Source organism: Entelurus aequoreus, linkage group LG04, assembly GCF_033978785.1.
Source record: "Entelurus aequoreus isolate RoL-2023_Sb linkage group LG04, RoL_Eaeq_v1.1, whole genome shotgun sequence".
Taxonomy (NCBI): domain Eukaryota; kingdom Metazoa; phylum Chordata; class Actinopteri; order Syngnathiformes; family Syngnathidae; genus Entelurus; species Entelurus aequoreus.
In genome coordinates, this window is record NC_084734.1 from 62,907,364 (window position 1) to 62,930,675 (window position 23,312).

Sequence of the window (23,312 nt, forward strand, 5' to 3'; positions counted from 1 at the left end):
TCGAGGAGGGGCTTATTTTCCCTCAATGTGGGCGGGTCTAAACGTTGACCCCCGCGGGCTCCATCTGGTGGCGGAGATCCGGCACAGCACTTGGGGAGGGGCTACTCAGGCACTCTCGCAAAAGGGGCGGAGCTAACATTTCCCTGCTCGTTTTGATTGGCTTCTTTCGTCATCCTAATTCGTGGCAACCGCACTCTATGCTAGAGACCTTGTGCTGAAGGCGGAACAGAACGACGCAGCTAGCTCCTCCATGTGCCAGCTGTCCTCAGGGGAACTACAACACGCCACCTGAACTGTTTCATATATTTTTAATCCCCGCCATATTGTGGACCACGCCGTATTGAAGGGAAGCCGGACATGGCGACATCCAGCCAGTGTATTGTGGTAAGGTCTCCCGCACAGAAGACAGCTACAGTAGCAGCCTAGTACTCACACGCTGTACGTGGGCGTTACTGTGGTTAATTAAATAAAACTGATATTTATTTAATAACTCGCCCTTAAACACATGTTTAGACACACTTTCAACGGTTTCCTAACGTGGCCTGTGGCTATAGTGACAAATGTTCACCATGCTTTTTGTGTACGTGACGCAGTTGACTTTTTTTTTTTTTTTTTTACCGCCATATGAATACAATCTAACGTGTCCGGCAGTTATTTCACATAATTAACGTAATTACATAGATATACGCTTATCACAACAAAAATATACTTCAATATGTAACCTGGGACGTGTGAATTCACTTGCAAGTTTTTACTGATACTATAGTATTATTGCACATGTCTGTCCCATCTGTTAACTCTAAAGTTAATCGTCAACGCGATTTGTCCATCTACCATTAGAACAAAGCAAATCAAATGTGGTTTTACTCCTTCCCATTAATATTACTAATCATATAGCTTTAACTACTACATTACCACTCGTGTAAATCATTCAGTTTAGTCAATGGGAAATACAGTAGAGGCACAATTTACTGTATATAGTGCGCTATTGGTTTCTGAATTAATTTGACTTTGTGTACGCTTCTATGCAAGCTTATATTTAGGTGTTTTAATACATAGAAGAAGAATATTATGCACAAACATCAAGTCTGGTCAATAATTTGGAAAATTCCATCTTGCACTTAGTTATCTATTTAATGATCCCATTATTTATCCATCCATCCATTTTCTACCGCTTATTCCCTTTGGGGGCGCTGGAGCCTATCTCAGCTACAATCGGGCGGAAGGCGGGGTACACCCTGGACAAGTCGCCACCTCATCGCAGGGCCAACACAGATAGACAACATTCACACTCACATTGATATAATTTTTAAACAACTACTTTAAAACTTGCCAGAAAAGTTCCATTTACTGGACCGACATAAAAAAGCAAATAAAAGGACAGAGTAGGAAACTAGCCGAAATAAGACCGACAAGTGGAAAATAAGAGTTCCTGAAATAGAGTTCAAGTGCTGATGAGTGCGCAGTTGCTAAACTTGGACTTTGCAAAAATCTCAAGGACGCCCCCGAGTTGACCTGCTTCTCAAACAGACAACATCCGTTTTTAGTGGAAAATACTCCTACAGATCATGTGACTTGTGCTGTGTATGCCACTGTTATCTTGGTTGGATAGTGTGTAGCCCAAACAGATGTTTATCTTCAGTTGGCCTTCATTTTAGTTAAACAGGATCCTCAACTAGGCATGGGCCTGTAACAAATTTTACTGGGGGATATATTGTCCCACAAATTATTGCAGATAAACGATGTTATTATCAGCATTATTTATGACCAAATTAAGCACTAATGTAAGTATTTAAAAGGATATAAAACTTGTATTTCTCATTACTGTAGAATTGTTTACCATTGTACTGTAAGTGGAAGGAAAATACATGTTACTCATCTCTGTAAGCAAACATTTAAGTTAAGTAAATATTGAACATCTTAGAGTGCATTTTTTTCCCAGTTGGAAAAACTATGTTGGGTGTTGTCTTTTTTTTTGTTGCAACAGTGCATTCTTTCCTCCATGTCGATGGCCTCATATTACGCATCCAGTTTAAAACTGAAATATTGGCTTTGTAATAGAGATGTCCGATAACAGGGGTGTCAAACTCAAATACAGAGTGGGCCAAAATTTAAAACTGAACAAAGCCGCGGGCCAAGGTTCAACAAATTAACCTTTTAATAGGGACCCAAACAAGTTTTGCATTGAATATTGAACAAGCAAGTCTTGTATAACTTTATAGTGACATGCAAAATCGAGTTTCAAATAATAATAATAATAATTAAAAAATAATAATGGCATATCAAATAAAATTTAAATAAAAATTGAATGCCTCTTTTCTATTTGCAGCCTTCTGAGGTAAATATGAAAATTAACTTTTTCCACAGGCTAATAATAAATTTGAAAATAAAATAACAATGAATTAATCAAATATTCAAGCCTTGAAGTAGCAAGAGAAAGTGCATGAATAAAACGTTAATTATTGCTCAGCTTGCTACATTGATTTGCTTTAATACTGAATATGGAACAAGCAACGCTTATATAACTTAATAGTGCAAAATCAACTTTTAAAAAACAAACGAAAATACATCAATGGTATATTAAATAAAATTTAAATAAAAAATGGAATGCCTCTTTTTTTATTTGCAGCCTTCTGAGGTAAATACCAACATTAACTTTTTCCACAGGCTAATAAATTTGAAAATAAAATAACAATTAATAAATCAACCATTCAGGCCTTTTTACTGTTAAGTTTGCGACACACTGATCTAATCTGATGTGCCCAAGTCAGATACCTGGCATCTTTCCTGGGATGCTAGTTCATTAATATTGGGGCTCAGGTGGGCGGGGTTTGGTAAATGATAATGATAATGATAAATGGGTTATACTTGTATAGCGCTTTTCTACCTTCAAGGTACTCAAAGCGCTTTGACAGTATTTCCACATTTACCCATTCACACACACATTCACACACTGATGGCGGGAGCTGCCATGCAAGGCGCTAACCAGCAGCCATCAGAGGCAAAGGGTGAAGTGTCTTGCCCAAGGACACAACGGACGTGACTCGGAAGGTAGAAGGTGGTAGCGGGGGGTGTATATTGGAGCGTCCCGGAAGAGTTAGTGCTGCAAGGGGTTCTGGGTATTTGTATGCAGTGAATGCACTGCATACTTGGTCAACAGCCATACAGGTCACACTGATGGTAGCCGTACAAACAACTTTAACACTGTGAACCCACATCAAACGAGAATGACAAACACATTTCGGGAGAACATCCGTACCATAACACAACATAAACACAACAGAACAAATACCCAGAACCCCTTGCAGCACTAACTCTTCCGGGACACTACAATATACACCCCCCGCAACCGCCTACCCCCAACCTCAACCCCACCCACCTCAACCTCCTCATGCTATCTCAGGGAGACTATGTCCCAAATTCCAAGCTGCTGTTTTGAGGCATGTTAAAAAAAAATAATGCACTTTAATAATAAATATGGCAGTGCCATGTTGGCATTTTTTTCCATAACTTGAGTTGATTTATTTTGGAAAACCTTGTTACATTGTTTAATGCATCCAGCGGGGCATCACAACAAAATTAGGCATAATAATGTGTTAATTAAGGGACGGCGTGGCGAAGTTGGTAGAGTGGCTGTGCCAGCAATCGGAGTGTTGCTGGTTACTGGGGTTCAATTCCCACCTTCTACCTTCCTAGTCACGTCCGTTGTGTCCTTGGGCAAGACACTTCACCCTTTGCCTCTGATGGCTGCTGGTTAGCGCCTTGCATGGCAGCTCCCGCCATCAGTGTGTGAATGTGTGTGTGAATGGGTAAATGTGGAAATACTGTCAAAGCGCTTTGAGTACCTTGAAGGTAGAAAAGCGCTATACAAGTATAACCCATTTATCATTTATTTATCATTTAATTCCACGACTATATACATCGGTATCGGTTGATATCGGAATCGGTAAATAAGAGTTGGACAATATCGGAATATCGGATATCGGCAAAAAAGCCATTATCGGACATCTCTACTTTGTAATTATGTTTTTCCTTTTTAATTTTTGTTACTTTGCGAAACATCTAACTAGGGAGTCGTAAGTAGGAAGGCGTTGTCCGTGAGTCTTGTGTGTGTAAGCTAGCGGCCCTGCTCTTCACCCACGGAGATAAAGATTGTACATGACTGAAAAGAGAGCTCACTGCGTTCAGCTGATTTTACTGTTAAATATGCCCAGGTGCTGAGAGTGATGCACAGAGAGAGTCATTTTTTAAATTGATTCCAGCAAAGTCCTCAACTTAATTTTCATTTATAGTTCAATTAACTGACTTATTGGCGATCGGCCCAGGCCTACTGTCAACTATTTACAAACTAGACTAGCAGGTGCAGGAGGGCTCAAAACACACTCTTATATGCCGTTGGTAACACTAGGTTGCTTGTGGTCACCCATGTTATTCTTAAGGCACCTCAAGTTTTGCGCCAGCTTCTCAGCTTTCACATGACACAGGCGATGTGTTGGCTGGAGACTATTTGAAAAAATACTGGAAACATTGTACAGTGTTGTTGAGCACTCCTCTGTATAGACCAATGAGGCTTGCACGTGTTTAGTGTTAGCAAATGGAAAAAATGGCTGACTTTCACAATGACATGTTAAGATTCCCTTCTTATGTAAGTGCAGCCACACAGTTACCTATAAATTTGTAGAACTTTGTATAGGAGGATTGTGTGAGCCAAGAAAGACAGCAAAAAAACATATACAGTATGTTCTTCATTCACAATAACATGCGATCTAATTTCTAAATATAATGACCATTTAAAAAAATACATACTTAATAGAGTGAGTATCAAACCTCCTCGCGCTGCCTGTCTCCGAGCAAACACACCTCTCAGGTGCAGGTGGTGGTTTCAATGCCCTGGCTAGTGAGGCATGCTATCATTCATTAGCTCCGGACATAAACTTTTTGAACTGCTGCCATCGGGCAGGAGATACAGGATAATAAAATGCCGGACAAACAGATTTAAGAACACTGTTTACCCGAGAGCTAGTGTCGCTGAACACAAGGCATAAAAAAGAATGACTTCATGTGAGCTGTGTGATTGGTATTTTATGTATTATTTGTATCAATTTATCTTGAGTACCATGTTCTTATTTTTTTATGTGTCATTATGAATTTGCACTAAGTTAGCTTGCTTGCAATTTCGTTGTACAATGACAATAAAGATATATTCTATTCTATTCTCTTGGAAATTAACTTACTTTTCTTTTGATTTGTCTTTCAATGTTTATGAACGTGTTGGTGAGCATGCCATCTTTTTAACTTGATGGAATATTTCCTCTTTCTATTTGTTTCTGCTAAAAAAAAAAAGGAGCCAATCATCAGTCCTCCAGGGTATTCCAGTAAAGAACAGAAAACCCATTGGAAGTTCCTTTAAACACAATTAGTCAAAAACCTTTGATAAAAAATAATAACTAAGGTGTTTTATTTCAGTGCCATCTACACACACTATTGTGTGTGTGATTTAATTTTTTTGCAGATTCCTGCATTTTATACCATACCTTTTAATTTAACATACATCTTATTCCCAAAGTATAGTCAAAGCAGGTGGTTGTTATCTTTGCTAGTAAGGTTTGGCCTTAGAAAAGGTCAGCTCTATTGTCCACAACACAAGTTTAAATACTGATACAAACAGAGTATTCATGGGAAAGAAGTGACCTTGTAAGATTCCCTTGTACTGTTACATGCCTGAAATATTTTTAAACTCTAGTTTGTCTCTTTCAGATCACTGATGAGGAGCAGGGCTATGATCTGGACCTGTTTTGCATTCCAAAGCATTATGCATGTGACTTAGAGAGAGTTTACATCCCACATGGACTCATTTTGGACAGGTGAGTTGTCACATGTGTACCAGCTTGTACCAGGTTCAGAAGACATAGTTAAAACTAAAATCGGTTGTTTCTCTAAATCAGTGATTTTTAGCCTCTGTGAAAAGGAGTGAGTAGCTTGTTATATGAGCTAAACTGAAAAATTATGTATCCTTCACAGTGTTTCCCACAGGACTGCAATCTATTTGTAGTGGTTGTTAGTTGCGGATATATAACTATATAATCACTCAATTTGTATAATTAGCTGTGACACATTTGGAAAAAGTGGGTAAAAATTTATAAAAAGTAAAAGTATCTTGAGGTCTCTGATTACTCTTGAAGTATAGCGACAAAGTCGCTAAGCAACACTGATCTTCTTATTCACTGGTATATAAAGCAGGTGCATTAAAATATGTTTGAGTAAAGGCGAGCATGTAGCTGCAAATGTATTTGTGACAGACAGTTGTTGTGGGCCGCCAGAAATACTGATGTATTCCTCACACCGCTTCAGTTACCAAGGTTCTTTGTATTACATAAGGTTACCGTAGGTCAGGGGTCGGCAACCTTTACCACTCAAAGAGCCATTTTGGCAAGTTTCACAAATTAAAGAAAGTAATGGGAGCCACAAAAAAAATGTAAAAATTTAAAATGAAAAACACCGCATACAAAGCTTAAATGCTTTGTGCTATGTTAACCAGGGGTCTCCGACACACGCACTGGCACGCACTTTAATGTGGAAATTTGATGTTAGTGCAGCCCGCGAGTTTTGAATGAATGGCGCTTGATAGCGTCATACTTGCCAACCCTCTCATTTTTCCCGGGAGACTCCCGAATATCAGAGCGTGATGACACTGCATTTGGCGCCCTCTACAGTCTGCCCTAACAGTGTACCTGCTCGACCACACATAGAATGCAATTTCAGCTTGCTCACGTAAGTGACAGCAAGGCGTACTACCTCAGCAGCCACACATCTTACACTGACGGTACCAATACCCAGAATCCCATGCAGCCCTAACTCTTCCGCTCAACCAACGCACGGAGAGGGGGGGGGTGTTGATGTGTGGGGGGATTTGGTGGTAGCGGGGGTGTATAATGTAGACCGGAAGAGTTAGGGCTGCATGGGATTCTGGGTAATGGTTGTGTTGTGTTACGGTGGGATGTTCTCCAGAAATGTGTTTTTCATTCTTTTTTGGTGTGGGTTCACAGTGTGGCGGATATTTGTAACGTAACAATGTTAAAGTTGTTTGATACGGCTACTGTCAGGTGTGTGTGTGTGGCTGATGAGTAAGTATGCTTTGCTGTCTCCTGTGTGTGCAAGTAATAACAACATGCAACATGTGGCTGGACTGGCACGCTGTATGTAAATGCTATAGAGGACAATTACTGCAGTGCAATTAGGGCACGCCCTTTATTTAGTAATTAGAGTGTAAATAGGATTATTTTTTCCCTGGGAGTAATCTATGAGAGACACTGAGATCCATAAGTCTCCTGGGAAAATCGGGGGGGTCGGCATGTATGTAGCTGAGCCGCATCAGAGTGGTCAAGGAGCCGCATGCGGCTCCGGAGCCGCGGGTTGCCGACCCCTGCCGTAGGTCATTAAAACGCATTAAAAGTCATTAAACCACTTTCTGAGTCTGGTTTGTTAGATTGCAAAATAACCCCTCCATAATGGACGAATAAACATGGAAGTATTTATTTAGCCCAATGTTTTTGTGTGTGTTTGTTATTGTCTTTTTTTCTATTCTCTTTAAACTGTGGCTGCTTCACACCTGAGGTTCTTAAAGGATAAAGTAAATGAATTAAAATTGGATTTTAAGGACATCAAAGTATTGGACAAAAAGGAATGACACAGCAATCTCAGTAGAGCAGAGGGGAAGGAAGATGGCCGACAGCATATACAAGGATGCTCTCATAACGTTCATCAATCTGTGATGTCACATATGTCCCTCTATTACAAACTTTGGCATTGTATTCCACGAGTATCTAACAATATTTGCAAGTCAGAAAAATAGACAATCATTGTAGGTCCCCTTGAGCTGTCATACAAGTAAGTAAGTCAAATTTGGTTTACCACTGTAAACTGAAAAGCTACACAGCTGGCAAAATTTTGTGTTTGTGAATCAGTAGATCTCCTTCCATGCACTTTTGTCTTAGCTAGATATTTCATAACACCTTTATTAATGTTAAGGGTAATTTATGTACTGATTATAAAGATAGTATACACATCATTGCAATCTAATATACTGTATCACTATATTGATGAGAAGAGGTGTTTTGTGTCATCTGTGGTGTTTTTTTCTGGTTGGACAAAATGTGCATAGGATTTTGTTTTTATGTGAACATACTTTTTTTTTTTTAATTCCACTCGCGTAGATGGACATTTCTTTAACACAGGTGTGGTGGGAATGTGCACTTTTGTTGTTCAATCATGTCTTAAAGTTGTATTTTCTGACAGTTTGAGAGTCATTGAACGCTTTAAGTGATGCGGTTTTAGATGTTGTTTTGGCGCGGTTGTTTGAATAAAGTGGTTGATCGATCACCTCCTCGTAATTTTTTTCAACATTCAGGCAAAAGCTTTAATACCAACCCCGTTTCCATATGAGTTGGGAAATTGTGTTAGATGTAAATATAAACGGAATACAATGATTTGCAAATCCTTTTCAACCCATATTCAGTTGAATATGCTACAAAGACAACATATTTGATGTTCAAACTGATAAAACTTTTTTTTTTTTGCAAATAATCATTAACTTTAGAATTTGATGCCAGCAACATGTGACAAAGAAGTGGGGAAAGGTGGCAATAAATACTGATAAAGTTGAGGAATGCTCATCAAACACTTATTTGGAACATCCCACAGGTGAACAGGCAAATTGGGAACAGGTGGGTGCCATGATTGGGTATAAAAGTAGATTCCATGAAATGCTCAGTCATTCACAAACAAGGATGGGGCGAGGGTCACCACTTTGTCAACAAATGCGTGAGCAAATTGTTGAACAGTTTAAGAAAAACCTTTCTCAACCAGCTATTGCAAGGAATTTAGGGATTTCACCATCTACGCTCCGTAATATAATCAAAGGGTTCAGAGAATATGGAGAAATCACTGCACGTAAGCAGCTAAGCCCGTGACCTTCGATCCCTCAGGCTGTACTGCATCAACAAGCGACATCAGTGTGTAAAGGATATCACCACATGGGCTCAGGAACACTTCAGAAACTCACCGTCAGTAACTACAGGGTGTCGCTACATCTGTAAGTGCAAGTTAAAACTCTCCTATGCAAGGCGAAAACCGTTTATCAACAACACCCAGACACGCCGTCGGCTTTGCTGGGCCTGAGCTCATCTAAGATGGACTGATACAAAGTGGAAAAGTGTTCTGTGGTCTGACGAGTCCACATTTCAAATTGTTTTTGGAAACTGGACGTTGTGTCCTCCGGACCAAAGAGGAAAAGAACCATCCGGATTGTTATAGGTGCAAAGTTGAAAAGCCAGCATCTGTGATGGTATGGGGGTGTATTAGTGCCCAAGACATGGGTAACTTACACATCTGTGAAGGTGCCATTAATGCTGAAAGGTACATACAGGTTTTGGAGCAACATATGTTGCCATGGACGCCCCTGCTTATTTCAGCAAGACAATGCCAAGCCACGTGTTACATCAACGTGGCTTCATAGTAAAAGAGTGCGGGTACTAGACTGGCCTGCCTGTAGTCCAGACCTGTCTCCCATTGAAAATGTGTGGCGCATTATGAAGCCTAAAATACCACAACGGAGACCCCCGGACTGTTGAACAACTTAAGCTGTACATCAAGCAAGAATGGGAAAGAATTCCACCTGAGAAGCTTAAAAAATGTGTCCTCAGTTCCCAAATGTTTACTGAGTGTTGTTAAAAGGAAAGGCCATGTAACACACTGGTGAACATGCCCTTTCCCAACTACTTTGGCACGTGTTGCAGCCATGAAATTCTAAGTTAATTATTATTTGCAAAAAAAAAATAAAGTTTATGAGTTTGAACATCAAATATCTTGTCTTTGTAGTGCATTCAATTGAATATGGGTTGAAAAGGATTTGCAAATCATTGTATTCCGTTTATATTTACATCTAACACAATTTCCCAACTCATATGGAAACAGGGTTTGTATTTTATATCCATACAAAAACACCACAACGTAGGAGATTCGTAACTTGCGGTAGACAAGGGCAAAATTCGGGAGTTTGGCAGGTTTGCCAGTGCTTCCTTGCAGCAGACCTATTCATACAATGCCACGAACACATCTTCTGTCTCTGACTTTCTTTTCTGCTCGCCATGTTTACAACACAAATACCTCCACAACTCGTGTTTCTTCTTTGCCTTGTGTTACTCCATGCAAATGATCAAGTAGTAAAACAAAGAAGCAGAGTCAGGTCAACCTAAATGTTTTTTTTTCTTCTATAAACCATTCCATTCCGAGAATGAGCTGAGTTAAGAATGTTTATGAGCGAGGGTGACCGGTAGTGCCAATTAATGTGTGTTCATCTAAATGTATCTGGCATATTCTCGGTGTGGGAAACACTGACATTGGTATGTAGAAGATTGGAAACCTGCCTAGTACTAATGCCTAGCGTAACCTCTGCGCATGATGTCATGCGTAACAGCAGTTTGGATGTCAAAGTTTTGTGCAACTTCAGATGCATATTTTTTCAAAAATATTGTCTGAATCGTATGACACGGGGATAGGGGTGTAACGGTACACAAAAATTTCGGTTCGCTACGTACCTCGGTTTAGAGGTCACGGTTCGGTTCATTTTCGGTACAGTAAGAAAACAACAAAATATAAATTTTTGGGTTATTTATTGACCAAATTTGCAAAATCCTCCACCAAAAATATTTTTCTTAGTGGAATATTTGATGTGAAGTAATCGGAACCTTGGATAAGTCAATAATTCATAATAACATTGATTTTGATTCAATATTATGTTTTGAGCAATGACAGTTTGAAAGAAAAAAAACCCAGCTTTGTTTTATTAGTCAACATTGCAACTTTTTCTAAATTACATTTAACCTTTAAGCTTTTTTATTTCACTTTTGTTATGTTTTTGTTTATTTTAATAGTATTTTTAGAATGTGCCGTGGGCCTTTAAAACATTAGCTGTGGGCCGCAAATGGCCTCCGGGGCACACTTTTGACACCCCTGCTATAGATAATAAAAAATTTAATCTGATAAATCTATGGGTAAAAAGCAGAGCCTGGCGACACATGCGCGTTTATCAACTCTCTCGCTCTCTCTGTCTCTGCCCCTCCCTCACGAATGCTGCTGCGCGCACAATTTGTTTTGTTTTTAACCCTTTCTTAACCCTGAACGTACATTGAAAATACACGCAACCCAACTCAAAACTCCGGACATTTGAGGCATTTAAGAAACTCCGCTCTGACAGCTCCGCAAAAGAGGACACGTCCGGTGAAAAGAGGACGTATGGTCAGTCTATCGTAGCCCGTTAGCTGCAAGCATGCCGTGTGTTGTGCCTCGGTGTGCATAGTTTACACAACGTGCGTTACGCTACTTAATATATCCGTGGGGAAACTCGTTCGGTACACCCCCGAACCGAACCGAAACCCCCGTACCAAAACGGTTCAATACAAATACACGTACCGTTACACCTCTACATGGGGAGGATTTCCACTGATTTTTGCAAATCTTTAAGGACATTCTGTGACACCGACATTTTAATGTACTGCCTCTGTGTTTGCACATACAAACACCATTGATGCATAACTTGTGGAAATGACATGTATGGCGTTATTAGTTAAGGCTCTAGTTGAGCTTTAGCAATGACACAATGTCTGCTGACACAAATAAAAATAAGTGTTAAAGTACTGCTGACTGGAGCAGAAAACTGAGCTAACCAACCTTTGTTACCCTCTTCCCCCATGTAATCGCAGGACAGAAAGACTTGCCAAGGAGATTATGAAGGAAATGGGAGGGCATCACATTGTTGCCCTCTGCGTGCTGAAAGGTGGCTACAAGTTTTTTGCGGACCTGCTCGACTACATTAAAGCCCTGAACAGGAACAGCGACCGCTCCATCCCCATGACGGTGGACTTCATTCGCCTCAAGAGCTACTGTGTAAGCGCTTACACACGCTCATGCTTTGAAACCATGAGAAAATTGAATGTGCAATGTGTTCGTGTCCGCTCAGAATGACCAGTCGACAGGAGAAATCAAAGTCATTGGAGGAGATGACTTGTCTACTCTGACAGGCAAGGTGAGCGGTCATACAACACCTGACAATACACACGCTCCACTCATTATCATTCACTGCTGCAGTCTATTTCCCGTGTTACTGTGCAATACCACAAGAACAGAGCAACAGACAGCTGAGTAACACTCACGCTGCGTGTTGAAATAGTGTTTGTAATCCACGTTTCTGTTGTTTTTCGCAGAATGTCCTAATTGTGGAGGTAAGTAAATACACTCTACATCATTGCAATCATTGTCCTATTCGTGCAATCTTTAATATGAACTTCTCCTGTGATGCTTTTAAGGATATTATTGATACAGGGAAGACGATGAAGACATTATTGCAACTTCTTAAGCAGTACGAGCCCAAAATGGTTAAAGTTGCAAGGTAATATAACTCTTCTTTCAAGCTAATGTACTTTCAGTAGTCCTTCTCAAATAGTGGGGTGGCCCCTCTAGTTGGGGGGTGGGGGGTTGCAATGCCAGGGAGACTGCCTGTGACCTTGGGGAACATGCTTTATTTTGCCACAATAGAATATGACAAAGCCAATGTAGGATGTAGTGCTTCCACTGTGACTTTGGTGGGAGACAAGGAAAGACCGGTGTGTTGTTTTCTTTAATATTAATAAGGATACAATTTTGTGCAGAGGTGTATTTGTAACAATTTTATAGACAATTGGTAGTATTTATAGTTGTGATGAAAAGTGGGGGACAGATTATCTTCTTTCTATGGGGGGTGTAACATAAAATAACTGAAGCACTGATTTACAGTAACAATGTGCCTTATACACATATAAACAGCAGTATCTGACTAGTGTTAATTGTATGTAGTGCATGATACTCAACATGATTTCTATGCACAGTTTGTTGGTGAAGAGGACGCCAAGAAGTGTTGGCTACCGGCCAGACTGTGAGTTTACGCTTCGTGACTTCTGTCTTTGATCATTCAAAAAGAACAAGATGTTGCTTTGCTAGCATTCATGTTATCAACTAGTGTCTTACTATTTATGTGTTTCAGTTGCGGGGTTTGAGATCCCTGACAAGTTTGTGGTGGGATATGCCCTAGACTACAACGAGTACTTCAGAGATCTAAATGTAAGTAGTTTTTACATCCGTACAATCATATTGTTACTGTGTCCGTCCCATCAGTGTTTGTTGTATTTTTAAGAGCAAGAAATGGAAATCGAATGTTCATGTTACCAAATGTAACGCATTAAGTGAGGGACAGGAAAGCAACTGCCTTGGGACATAAGTCGCCGAGTAGCAAAATACAGTGCAGCCTTTGGCAAGCAGGAGTCATGGTTGGTGATGGTGCCTTGGAGAAGCCAGAGCTTGAAAACAATCTTCTTCTGCATCGTCTGATTTACATAATTAATTATGAGCAATACTGCTTTCATGTTAGTCTCAAATTGTCCAATAAGATGAGAAAATGATGGTAGTTGTTTTAAAAAAAAGACAATATAAAGCATCTGAACAGATTCAAGATTCTTAATTTTTAATTCACTCTGGGCCATGATACAAAACAGACCGCATTGAAACTAGGTTACCTTCCCTCCACAGCAGGGGTCACCAACCTTTTTGAAACCAAGAGCTACTTCTTGGGTACTGATTAATGCGAAGGGCTACCAGTTTGATACACACTTAAATAAATTGCCAGAAATAGCCAATTTGCTCAATTTACCTTTAACTCTATGTTATTATTAATAATTAATGATATTTACACTTAATTGAACGGTTTAAAAGTGGAGAAAACACGAAAAAAATGACTATGAAATTTTGAAAGATAGTTTATCTTCAATTTCGACTCTTTAAAATTCAAAAGTCAACCGAAAAAAAGAAGAGAAAAACTAGCTAATTCGAATTTTTTTGAAAAAATTAAAAAAATTTTTTATGGAACATCATTAGTAATTTTTCCTGATTAAGATTAATTTTAGAATTTGATGACATGTTTTAAATAGGTTAAAATCCAATCTACACTTTGTTAGAATATATAACAAATTGGACCTAGCGATGAGGTGGCGACTTGTCCAGGGTGTACCCCGCCTTCCGCCCGATTGTAGCTGAGATAGGCTCCAGCGCCCCCGCGACCCCAAAGGGAATAAGCAGTAGAAAATGGATGGATGGACCAAGCTATATTTCTAACAAAGACAAATCATTATTTCTTCTAGATTTTCCAGAACAAAATTTTTTAAAGAAATTCTAAAGACTTTGAAATAAGATTTAAATTTGATTCTACAGATTTTCTAGATTTGCCAGAATAATTTTTTTTAATTTTAATCATAATACGTTTGAAGAAATATTTCACAAATATTCTTCGTCAAAAAAACAGAAGCTAAAATGAAGAATTAAATCAAAATTTATTTATTATTCTTTACAATAAAAAAAATAAATTTACTTGAACATTGATTTAAATTGTCGGAAGGAATTTAAAAGGTAAAAAGGTATATGTGTTTAAAAATCCTAAAATCATTTTTAAGGTTGTATTTTTTCTCTAAAATTGTCTTTCTGAAAGTTATAAGAAGCAAAGTAAAAAAATTAATGAATTTATTTAAACAAGTGAAGACCAAGTCTTTAAAATATTTTCTTGGATTTTCAAATTCTATTTGAGTTTTGTCTCTCTTAGAATTAAAAATTGTCGAGCAAAGCCAGACCAGCTTACTAGTAAATAAATAAAATTTAAAAAATAGAGGCAGCTCACTGGTAAGTGCTGCTATTTGAGCTATTTTTAGAACAGGCCAGCGGGCTACTCATCTGGTCCTTACGGGCTACCTGGTGCCCGCAGGCACCGCGTTGGTGACCCCTGCTCCACAGTATAAAAATAAATGTTCAATGTAAAGCAAAGCGTTATTAAAATATTTTGTTATAAACACATGCCAACATGGTAGCAGGTTAGCTGTTCAATGATCAATGACCGAGTCCGGGGTGACGTTAGCCATCTTTCCGAGCATATGTAAACTAGGTCAAAGTTGACCAACTCGGGCTGTCCAGCGATTAAAATAAATAAATGAGCGTTTAATTAGATATGATCAATAATTAATTTATTTTATTTCTTTTTATAGTCTCATCAGAAAATACCGAGAATCCCTCAACTTGAGGTATTTTTATGTAAATTCATTACATTATTGTGGCAAATTAAAAGATAATATATACCGTATAACCAAAAAAGTGGCTTCATGAAGTCACTAGTTGTTTTTAACAGATTTAAACAGAAGCGGTTTTAGCCATTTACAGGTCTGTATGAAATGCTGAAGTTAACACAAGAAAACAACTGTTAAAACACTTTTCTTAGTGACACAAAAGCACGTATTGAACGTTGAACTTGTTGCTTTTCGTCTGGTTGAGATAATATAAAATCTATAAAACAGACCTATTAATTACAGTGCTGTAAACTACAGTAGATCATCAAAAATATAATCGTTCTTCATCATCCCAAAATAAGGTGATGAGGAAATGAACATTAGGCAATCATCTCTAGTAGGCAGAGGTGGGTAGTAACGCGCTACATTTACACCGTTACATCTACTTGAGTAACTTTTGGGATAAATTGTACTTCTAACAGTAGTTTTAATGCAACATACTTTTACTTGAGTATATTTATAGAGAAGAAATGCTACTTTCACTCCGCTACTTTTATCTACATTCAGCTCGCTACTCGCTACTAATTTTTATCGATCTGTTAATGCACGCTTTGTTAGTTTTGGTCTGTCAGACAGACTTTCAAAGTGCCTGCGTTTCACCAAATACAGTCACTGGTGACGTTTGACTCCGTTTCACCAATCAGATGCAGTCACTGGTGACGTTTGACTCTGTTTCACCAATCAGATGCAGTCACTGGTGACGTTTGACTGCGTTTCACCAATCAAACAGAGCCAGGCGGTCACATGACTGTCACACGTGGACCCTGACTTAAACAAGTTGAAAAACTTATTGGGGTGTGACCATTTAGTGGTCAATTGTACGGAATATGTACTGTACTGTGCAATCTACTAATAAAAGTTTCAATTAATCAATCAAAAGTGTGAAGGAAAAAAGACACTTTTTTTATTTCAACCGTACATCCCGTCAAAAGCCTAAAGACTGACCGCACAGTTCCTGTCTTCACAATAAAAGTGCCGCTCCATCGCGCCTGCGCTAACAAAATAAGAGTCTCCGAATGCCACCGCAAACAAACTAACAAGCTACGGAGTTTGTCGCCAATGTATTTCTTGTAAAGTGTATAAAAACGAATATGGAAGCTGGACAAATAAGATGCCAAAAACCAACCACTTTCATGTGGTATTAGACAGAAAGGAGGAACTTTTTTTCTCCTCCATTTGAAAACGTGGACGTTATCAGCACTACTGTCTGATTCCAATCAATGCAAGTCATCAGAATCAGGTAATACACCAACTTAAATTCTTGTCTTCATGAAAGAAAGGAATCTATATGTTAAAAATGCATGTATATTCATTAAAACACCTTTAACATGTGAACAAAAACGGCAAAGTAAATAAATATAAATTATATACTGTATATATAAATGTGTGTGTGTGTGTATATATATATATATATATATATATATATATATATATATATATATATATATATATATATATAATTATATGATATGTGGTCATTTAAAAAGTAGCTCACCTGCTGAAAAAGTGTGGGCACCCCTGAACTCAACGTCAAATTTGAGGAAGCACATCGCAGTAAGTAACGTTAGATATTTTGGCTGTCACCATAGGCTGATGTTAGCTTCCCTGCTATGAATCACTGTCAAATGTACATCGTGTGGGGACATTTATTAACGCACTGCAGCCTCATAGACAGACAGAGATACACACACACGCACGCACACACACACACGCATGCATACAAACACCAAACAGAAGTGCACAGTGTGTTCTCAGGTGCAGCCCACACCTATCAGTTTATGGTTTGCGTAAAGGCTAACTTGTTATTTTCCTTTGTAATCTCTGCCTACTGAGCCTATGGTGCTGTTAAATTATTGTGGCTCAATTTGCCTTAATTTGTTTTATGTTAATGTGTTATTGTTTAATATATATTATTGTTTTAGTTGCTTAGAGATATTCCTGGCTCTGAATTTGCTCATTGCTATTTTTATGTTTTTGTGCATTATTTGTTAAACGAACAGGTTACTCATCAGTTACTCAGTACTTGAGTAGTTTTTTCACAACATACTTTTTACTTTTACTCAAGTAAATATTTGGGTGACTGACTACTCTTTACTTTTACTTGAGTAATAAATCTCTAAAGTAACAGTATTCTTACCTGAGTACAATTTCTGGCTACTCTACCCACCTCTGCTAGTAGGTTACAGAGGACAAAGCAGCTATGCTGACCTCATGCCTCTTATTTGTTCTTCGGGAAGGTCAAGTCATTTTTATAGGCTCTGAGTCAGAGATATGCTCTTAGTCAGGGGTCCCCAAACTTTTTGACTCTGGGGCCGCATTGGGTTAAAACAATATGGCCGGGGGCCGGGCTATATATATATCTAATATATACATATATATTAGATATATATATAGCACACTTTCCGCACGCGCGTGATGATGTCACGTTATCGATGAGAAAATGCATTTTTAGACAGTATGATTTTACTGAGCGGCTAGGAGACACCGTGAGTAGCAAGCGGTACAAAGTGGATAAGAAAAGACAGAAAAAAAATAATAATTATCATTTTTATTTTTTTAATTATTTTTTATTTTTTTATACTTGGGACTTCCTGCGGGCCTGATTTTGGACGCTGGCTCATATGCAGAGTGTTTTCCAGTCGTGTTTGGTAAGGAGCTAATGCTATGTCTTGATAAATTGCTAACATCTGTGCTGCTAACATTGGCCATGGCTGCAGCATGACTGGGTGGTAAGAAAACTCATTCTTACAAAAAAGGCATATCACTCTACCTTTATCAGTGGTGCAGTCAGGTGTTTTTGAAATGTAAAATTCATATTCATTAGACCAAAAACTCACTAGCAATAGTGGAGTCTGCTGCAAAGAAGAGACAAGATGCAGAGACTCCACTACTCATCGCTCCTCCCTTTGCTTGCCCACCTACAATGGAGCCCATCAGCTTCTGATAAACAAGCTCAAACACAATGAGAGGCAATCAATGTCCATTACAGGGTGTGACTGACTTTTCAGTTTTTTACACCCCAACAAGTCAAGCACATAAAGAGGGCGAGGAAACTATACGGAGACTGTAACTTTATAGTTTAACGTGATTAAAATAACATAATGCACAAAAGATTACTGCAACTAATCAATCGCAATTGATGCCATCATTGAACACTCCTAGCGTTAACGCATGTGATTAATCACAAAAAAATATTTTTTACCTTAACCTCAAAAGCAAGACGTGCGTGCGTGATACATATGTTTATGTATATACATGTATAGATGTGTGTATGTATATATATATATATACAGTGTGTGTGTGTGTGTGTGTGTGTGTGTGTGTGTGTGTGTGTGTGTGTGTGTGTGTGTGTATATGCTTCAAAATACAACAACAAATAAATTACATGCATTCAATGAAAACATTTTACAAATGTTTGTGTATGACATCATACATTTTGTGTATGACATTATGAAATTGCATTTATGTCAACATATTGGAGTCTTTTTTCAAGTTGATTCAAATCATGCAAGTAATTTACTGATATTAATTGCAAGCACCAACATTTGACAGCACTAATATAACTACATTTTGTTACAGTCAGTTGAGTGGATCATGGAAAGCGTACAGGTAGCAAACATTGACCAGCGACAAGCCACATTTTATGGGAGTGATTATAACAGATAGCGCCATACCTAATTGTGGCTGTCTAAATTTGTTTGTGGCAGGCCGCCGCAAGTAAATACATTTATGGGAAACACTGTTTAACTATACAAAAATGAAACTAGGATTTACTTTTAAAGAATACTGTATAGTGTACAAGTTGTATAACAAAATACATTTACTATCCCCTGAAAATGTCAACACATTGTTATTATCGTTTAACGAGGTGGCAACGCCGATGAGTACCAGGACAGTTTTTCTACTATCAAGCGTGGTCTGATGCAGCATGAGTGCCTTCTTCATTGTGAAGCTGCAATTCATTGAGGGAAAGACAATTTGTAACATGTACTGTGACATCTCCCTCCCTTGGGAAAATGTGCTGTATGAGTTTTTCAACATAACAAGCCTATTAAATGTACCTTTGCTTATTTTGTGTTTCAGCATGTCTGCGTCATTAGTGAATCCGGGAAGGAGAAGTACAAAGCATGAAGAGCACTTTATAGTACACGCTGATGTGCATTTTCTTTGTAAGAGCCCCGTTTTAAATTTGAGGGCTGCCTGCTTTAATTAAGCTTCTATAAGGGATATACAGGATGGTGCACAGATATGCTTAAAATCCATTACCTGTGTGCACAATTATTCGGCAAGTGGATACCAGTAGTTGGCCTTAAAATAGTCAAGGCCTTTGGTTTTAAAACTTCAAAATGTCAATATTTATTTATTGTCCAATTTAGCAAGAATAATAATTTCACTCTTATTAAAGACATAAAACATAGACTAAAAAGTCATTGTTCATGATAAATATTTTTGCAAAAAAATTATTTTGGCAACAAACTGGCATGCGCCATCTAACCCATTTGTGATGTTTATGAGAGGGACAAGCAGTAGAAGATGGATGTGTAGATCAGTGCTTCTCAGATATTTTCTGTTACACGCCCTCTCGGAAGAAGAAAATATTTCGTGTCCCCCACTCTCAATCATGACTATAGGTAGTATAATTTGTCTATAAAATTGTTAGATATAACATTGTAAGCTGATTAACATTAAAGAAAACAATACAGGAATACTTCGAAGACCTCCTGTACACCACCAACACGTCTTCCTATGAGGAAGCAGTGCCTGGGGAATCCGTTGTGGGCTCTCCTATTTCTGGGGCTGAGGTTGCCGAGGTAGTCAAAACGCTCCTCGGTGGCAGCACCCCGGGGGTGGATGAGATCCGCCCGGAGTTCCGTGGACATCGGGGGCGGTACCTCTGGATTGGCAGACCGGGGTGGTGGTTCCTCTCTTTAAGAAGGAGAACCGGAGGGTGTGTTCCAATTATCGTGGGATCACACTCCCCAGCCTTCCCGGTAAGGTCTATTCAGGTGTACTGGAGACCTCGGATTCAGGAGGAACAGTGTGGTTTTCGTCCTGGTCGTGGAACTGTGGACCAGCTCTATACTCTCGCCAGGGTTCTTGAGGGTGCATGGGAGTTTGCCCAACCAGTCTACATGTGTTTTGTGGACTTGGAGAAGGCATTGGACCGTGTCCCCCGGGAAGTCCTGTGGGGAGTGCTCAGGGAGTATGGGGTATCGGACTGTCTGATTGTGGCGGTCCGCTCCCTGTATGATCAGTGTCAGAGCTTACCATTGCCGGTAGTAAGTCAGACCCGTTTCCAGTGAGGGTTGGACTTCGCCAAAGCTGCCCTTTGTCACCGATTCTGTTCATAACTTTTATGGACATAATTTCTAGGCGCAGTCAGGGCGTTGAGGGGATTCGGTTTGGTGGCTCCAGGATTAGGTCTCTGCTTTTTGCAGATGATGTGGTCCTGATTGCTTCATCTGGCATGGATCTTCAGCTCTCACTGGATTGGTTCGCAGCCAAGTGTGACAGTCTTGTTCACGAGTGAGGGACGAGTGGATCGTAAGATCGTCAGGCAGATCGGTGTGGCGTCTTCAGTAATGCGGACGCTGTATCGATCCATTGTGGTGAAGAAGGAGCTGAGCCGGAAGGCTCTCAATTTACCGGTCGATCTACATTCCCATCCTCACCTATGGTCATGAACTTTGGGTTATGACCGAAAGGACAAGATAAAGGATACATGCGGCCGAAATGAATTTCCTCCACCGGGTGGCGGGGCTCTTACTTAGAGATAGGGTGAGCAGCTCTGTCATCCGGGAGGAGCTTAAAGTAAAGCTGCTGCTCCACATGGAGAGGAGCCAGAAGTCTGGGCTTCCCTGCTTAGGCTGCTACCCCCGCGACCCAACCTCAGATAAGCGGAAGAAGATGGATGGAAAACAACACACCAGTCTTTCCTCATCTCCCACCATGGTTCCAGTGAAGCTAAGTGCCACATACGCTTCAAAAAAAGCATGTTTCCCCCTGGCATCGCACCGTGCCCCCCCAGAGGGTCCACCCCACTATTTGAGAAAGCCTGGTGTAAATGGATGAGGGATTGCGCAATCAGGGTAGGCTCGGCTCAAGGCTGCCTCATTGCAGGTTTCATATGAAAGAGTGTGCATCATCAAGCATTCATTTCTGGGATTGGCAAATGCAACTTTCTCAACTACAAAATGTTGCCCTTTGTGACTTGCTTGCACGAGAATAACTTTTCCAATGTGTTATTCAGTGAAAACAAACAAGCGGTTATTACTGCTTCGGTAAAGGTTTTTTTTTTTTTTTCAGAAACTAATGACTGATCACTGTCCTGAAATGTTTGATCTTTTCTTTAGGTTAAAACTGACAATACCTAAGAATAATGGGAAGGAAAACATTTTATTCCCCTAATAATTTTGCACACAGACTGTATAAAGAAGGCTTGAGAAAGATAAAGCTCACATTTCTAATTCAATTCTTCGCTGCTCCTGTGCACCGTTGTCTTGTATCTTCCGTAGTTGCTATTGAAATATGTATTAAAAGCAATCATGCTTGCTTCAAGTATAAAGTACAATATCACAATGCATGTGTCAATTAAGATGTTCAAAATTGTATCACTATATTTGTTTTTCTGCTTGGATTGAAGCTGTTTCTAGATGGTTTACAATGTACAGTATTGTGGGACAGGACACTTTTGTCTGCTGCATTCTAAGAACACAAGGGTTTTCAACTTGTGAAAAATAATTATTTCTGAGAGTTGAGTTATTTGAATTCAAGCTGTTAGGTTTATGCTGTACATCAATAGACAATCTGTGTCCAAGATCAAAGTTTAAATACAATCACACGCAAGTTTAACATTTGAATCAAGGCAAAACAGATTGAACAATGTTTTTTTTTAATACCCTGTTACTGCTCAAAAGAAAGACATGTTTTGTGTTCTGTTGCTCAATAAATACAGATCTTGAATTGAGTGTTGGTAAACATTTCTTAATTCGTGCTTATTTTTTTACTTTACTGAGATTCATTCTCTATGATTTGTGCTTATTTTTTATCTTTACTAATATTCCTTCTCTATGTTTCCATTAAGAATATGAAATATACTTGAAGAGCCCAACAGCCAAGTCGTCATGTGAAGTTAACAAGAAAAAGGGTTATATTTGGTTAGGCTTTGTTTTAATTAACATAATACATTTAATTAATTAACATATAACACACTAGGGCAGCACGGTGGAACAGGGGTTAGTGCATGTGCCTCACAATACTAAGGTCCCGGGTTCTGGGCCCAATACAAAGGTCCCGAGGTCTTTCTGTCTGGAGTTTGCATGTTCTCCCCGTGACTGCGTGGGTTTCCTTCGGGTACTCCGGCTTCCTCCCACCTCCGAAGACATGCACCTAGGTATAAGTTGATTGGCAACACTAAATTGGCCCTAGTGTGTGAATGTTGTCTATCTGTGTTGGCTCTGCGATGAGGTGGCGTCTTGTCCAGGGTGTACCCTGCCTTCCGACCGAATGCAGCTGGGATAGGCTCCAGCGACCCCGCAAGGGACAAAGCGATAGAAAATTAACAAATCATTTTATCAGTACAAACAAGGCCGCTGTATTTTTATTTAATTAGGCGCAAATGGGGAAGTGGGTGAACTTAAATTCACCTATAAAATAATCGGCTTCAAAATTAAAATGGCACAACGATCATTTAACAGCACAAATCAGTGTTTATTGATACTATTTTACCCTTTTTCCATGGGGTAGTGGGCCAATTTCATGCTGGTTTTGAACTGGTATTTTGACACTTAACATAATACATTTGTTTATAGTTTGTCATTAACATGTCTGAATGTTCTCATTGTTTCAGGTCATTGTAATCTCAGGGCATTCAATCGATCGCAACTGGACTGTTTGGTTTGTCTTTCGCCTCATCCGAGTAGGCTTTATCAGTTCATGCTCATAGATAGGTCAGATCGAGTCTTAGACTTACAGGTAGATTGGTCAGATCGAGTCTTAGACTTAGATTGGTCAGATCGAGTCTTAGACTTAGATTGGTCAGATCGAGTCTTAGACTTAGATTGGTCAGATCAAGTCTAGCAGCTGGAGCCAATACCTCAGTAGGCTTCATCTGTTCAT

The 23,312-nt window shown here is 39.3% G+C and overlaps 2 protein-coding genes across 2 annotated transcripts in view; both read left to right on the plus strand.

The window, feature by feature from the left end:
* ints6l (integrator complex subunit 6 like) overlaps positions 1-23,312 on the plus strand; it is a 173,105-nt gene that overhangs the window by 83,188 nt on the left and 66,605 nt on the right. The window lies entirely within an intron of this gene.
* On the plus strand, positions 174-21,496 carry hprt1 (hypoxanthine phosphoribosyltransferase 1). The gene is made up of 9 exons (XM_062045432.1): positions 174-384; positions 5,758-5,864; positions 11,760-11,943; positions 12,017-12,082; positions 12,261-12,278; positions 12,363-12,445; positions 12,921-12,967; positions 13,076-13,152; positions 19,278-21,496. Exons 1-9 carry the CDS (start codon positions 358-360, stop codon positions 19,323-19,325), a joined length of 657 nt encoding a protein of 218 aa, XP_061901416.1. The 5' UTR covers positions 174-357; the 3' UTR covers positions 19,326-21,496.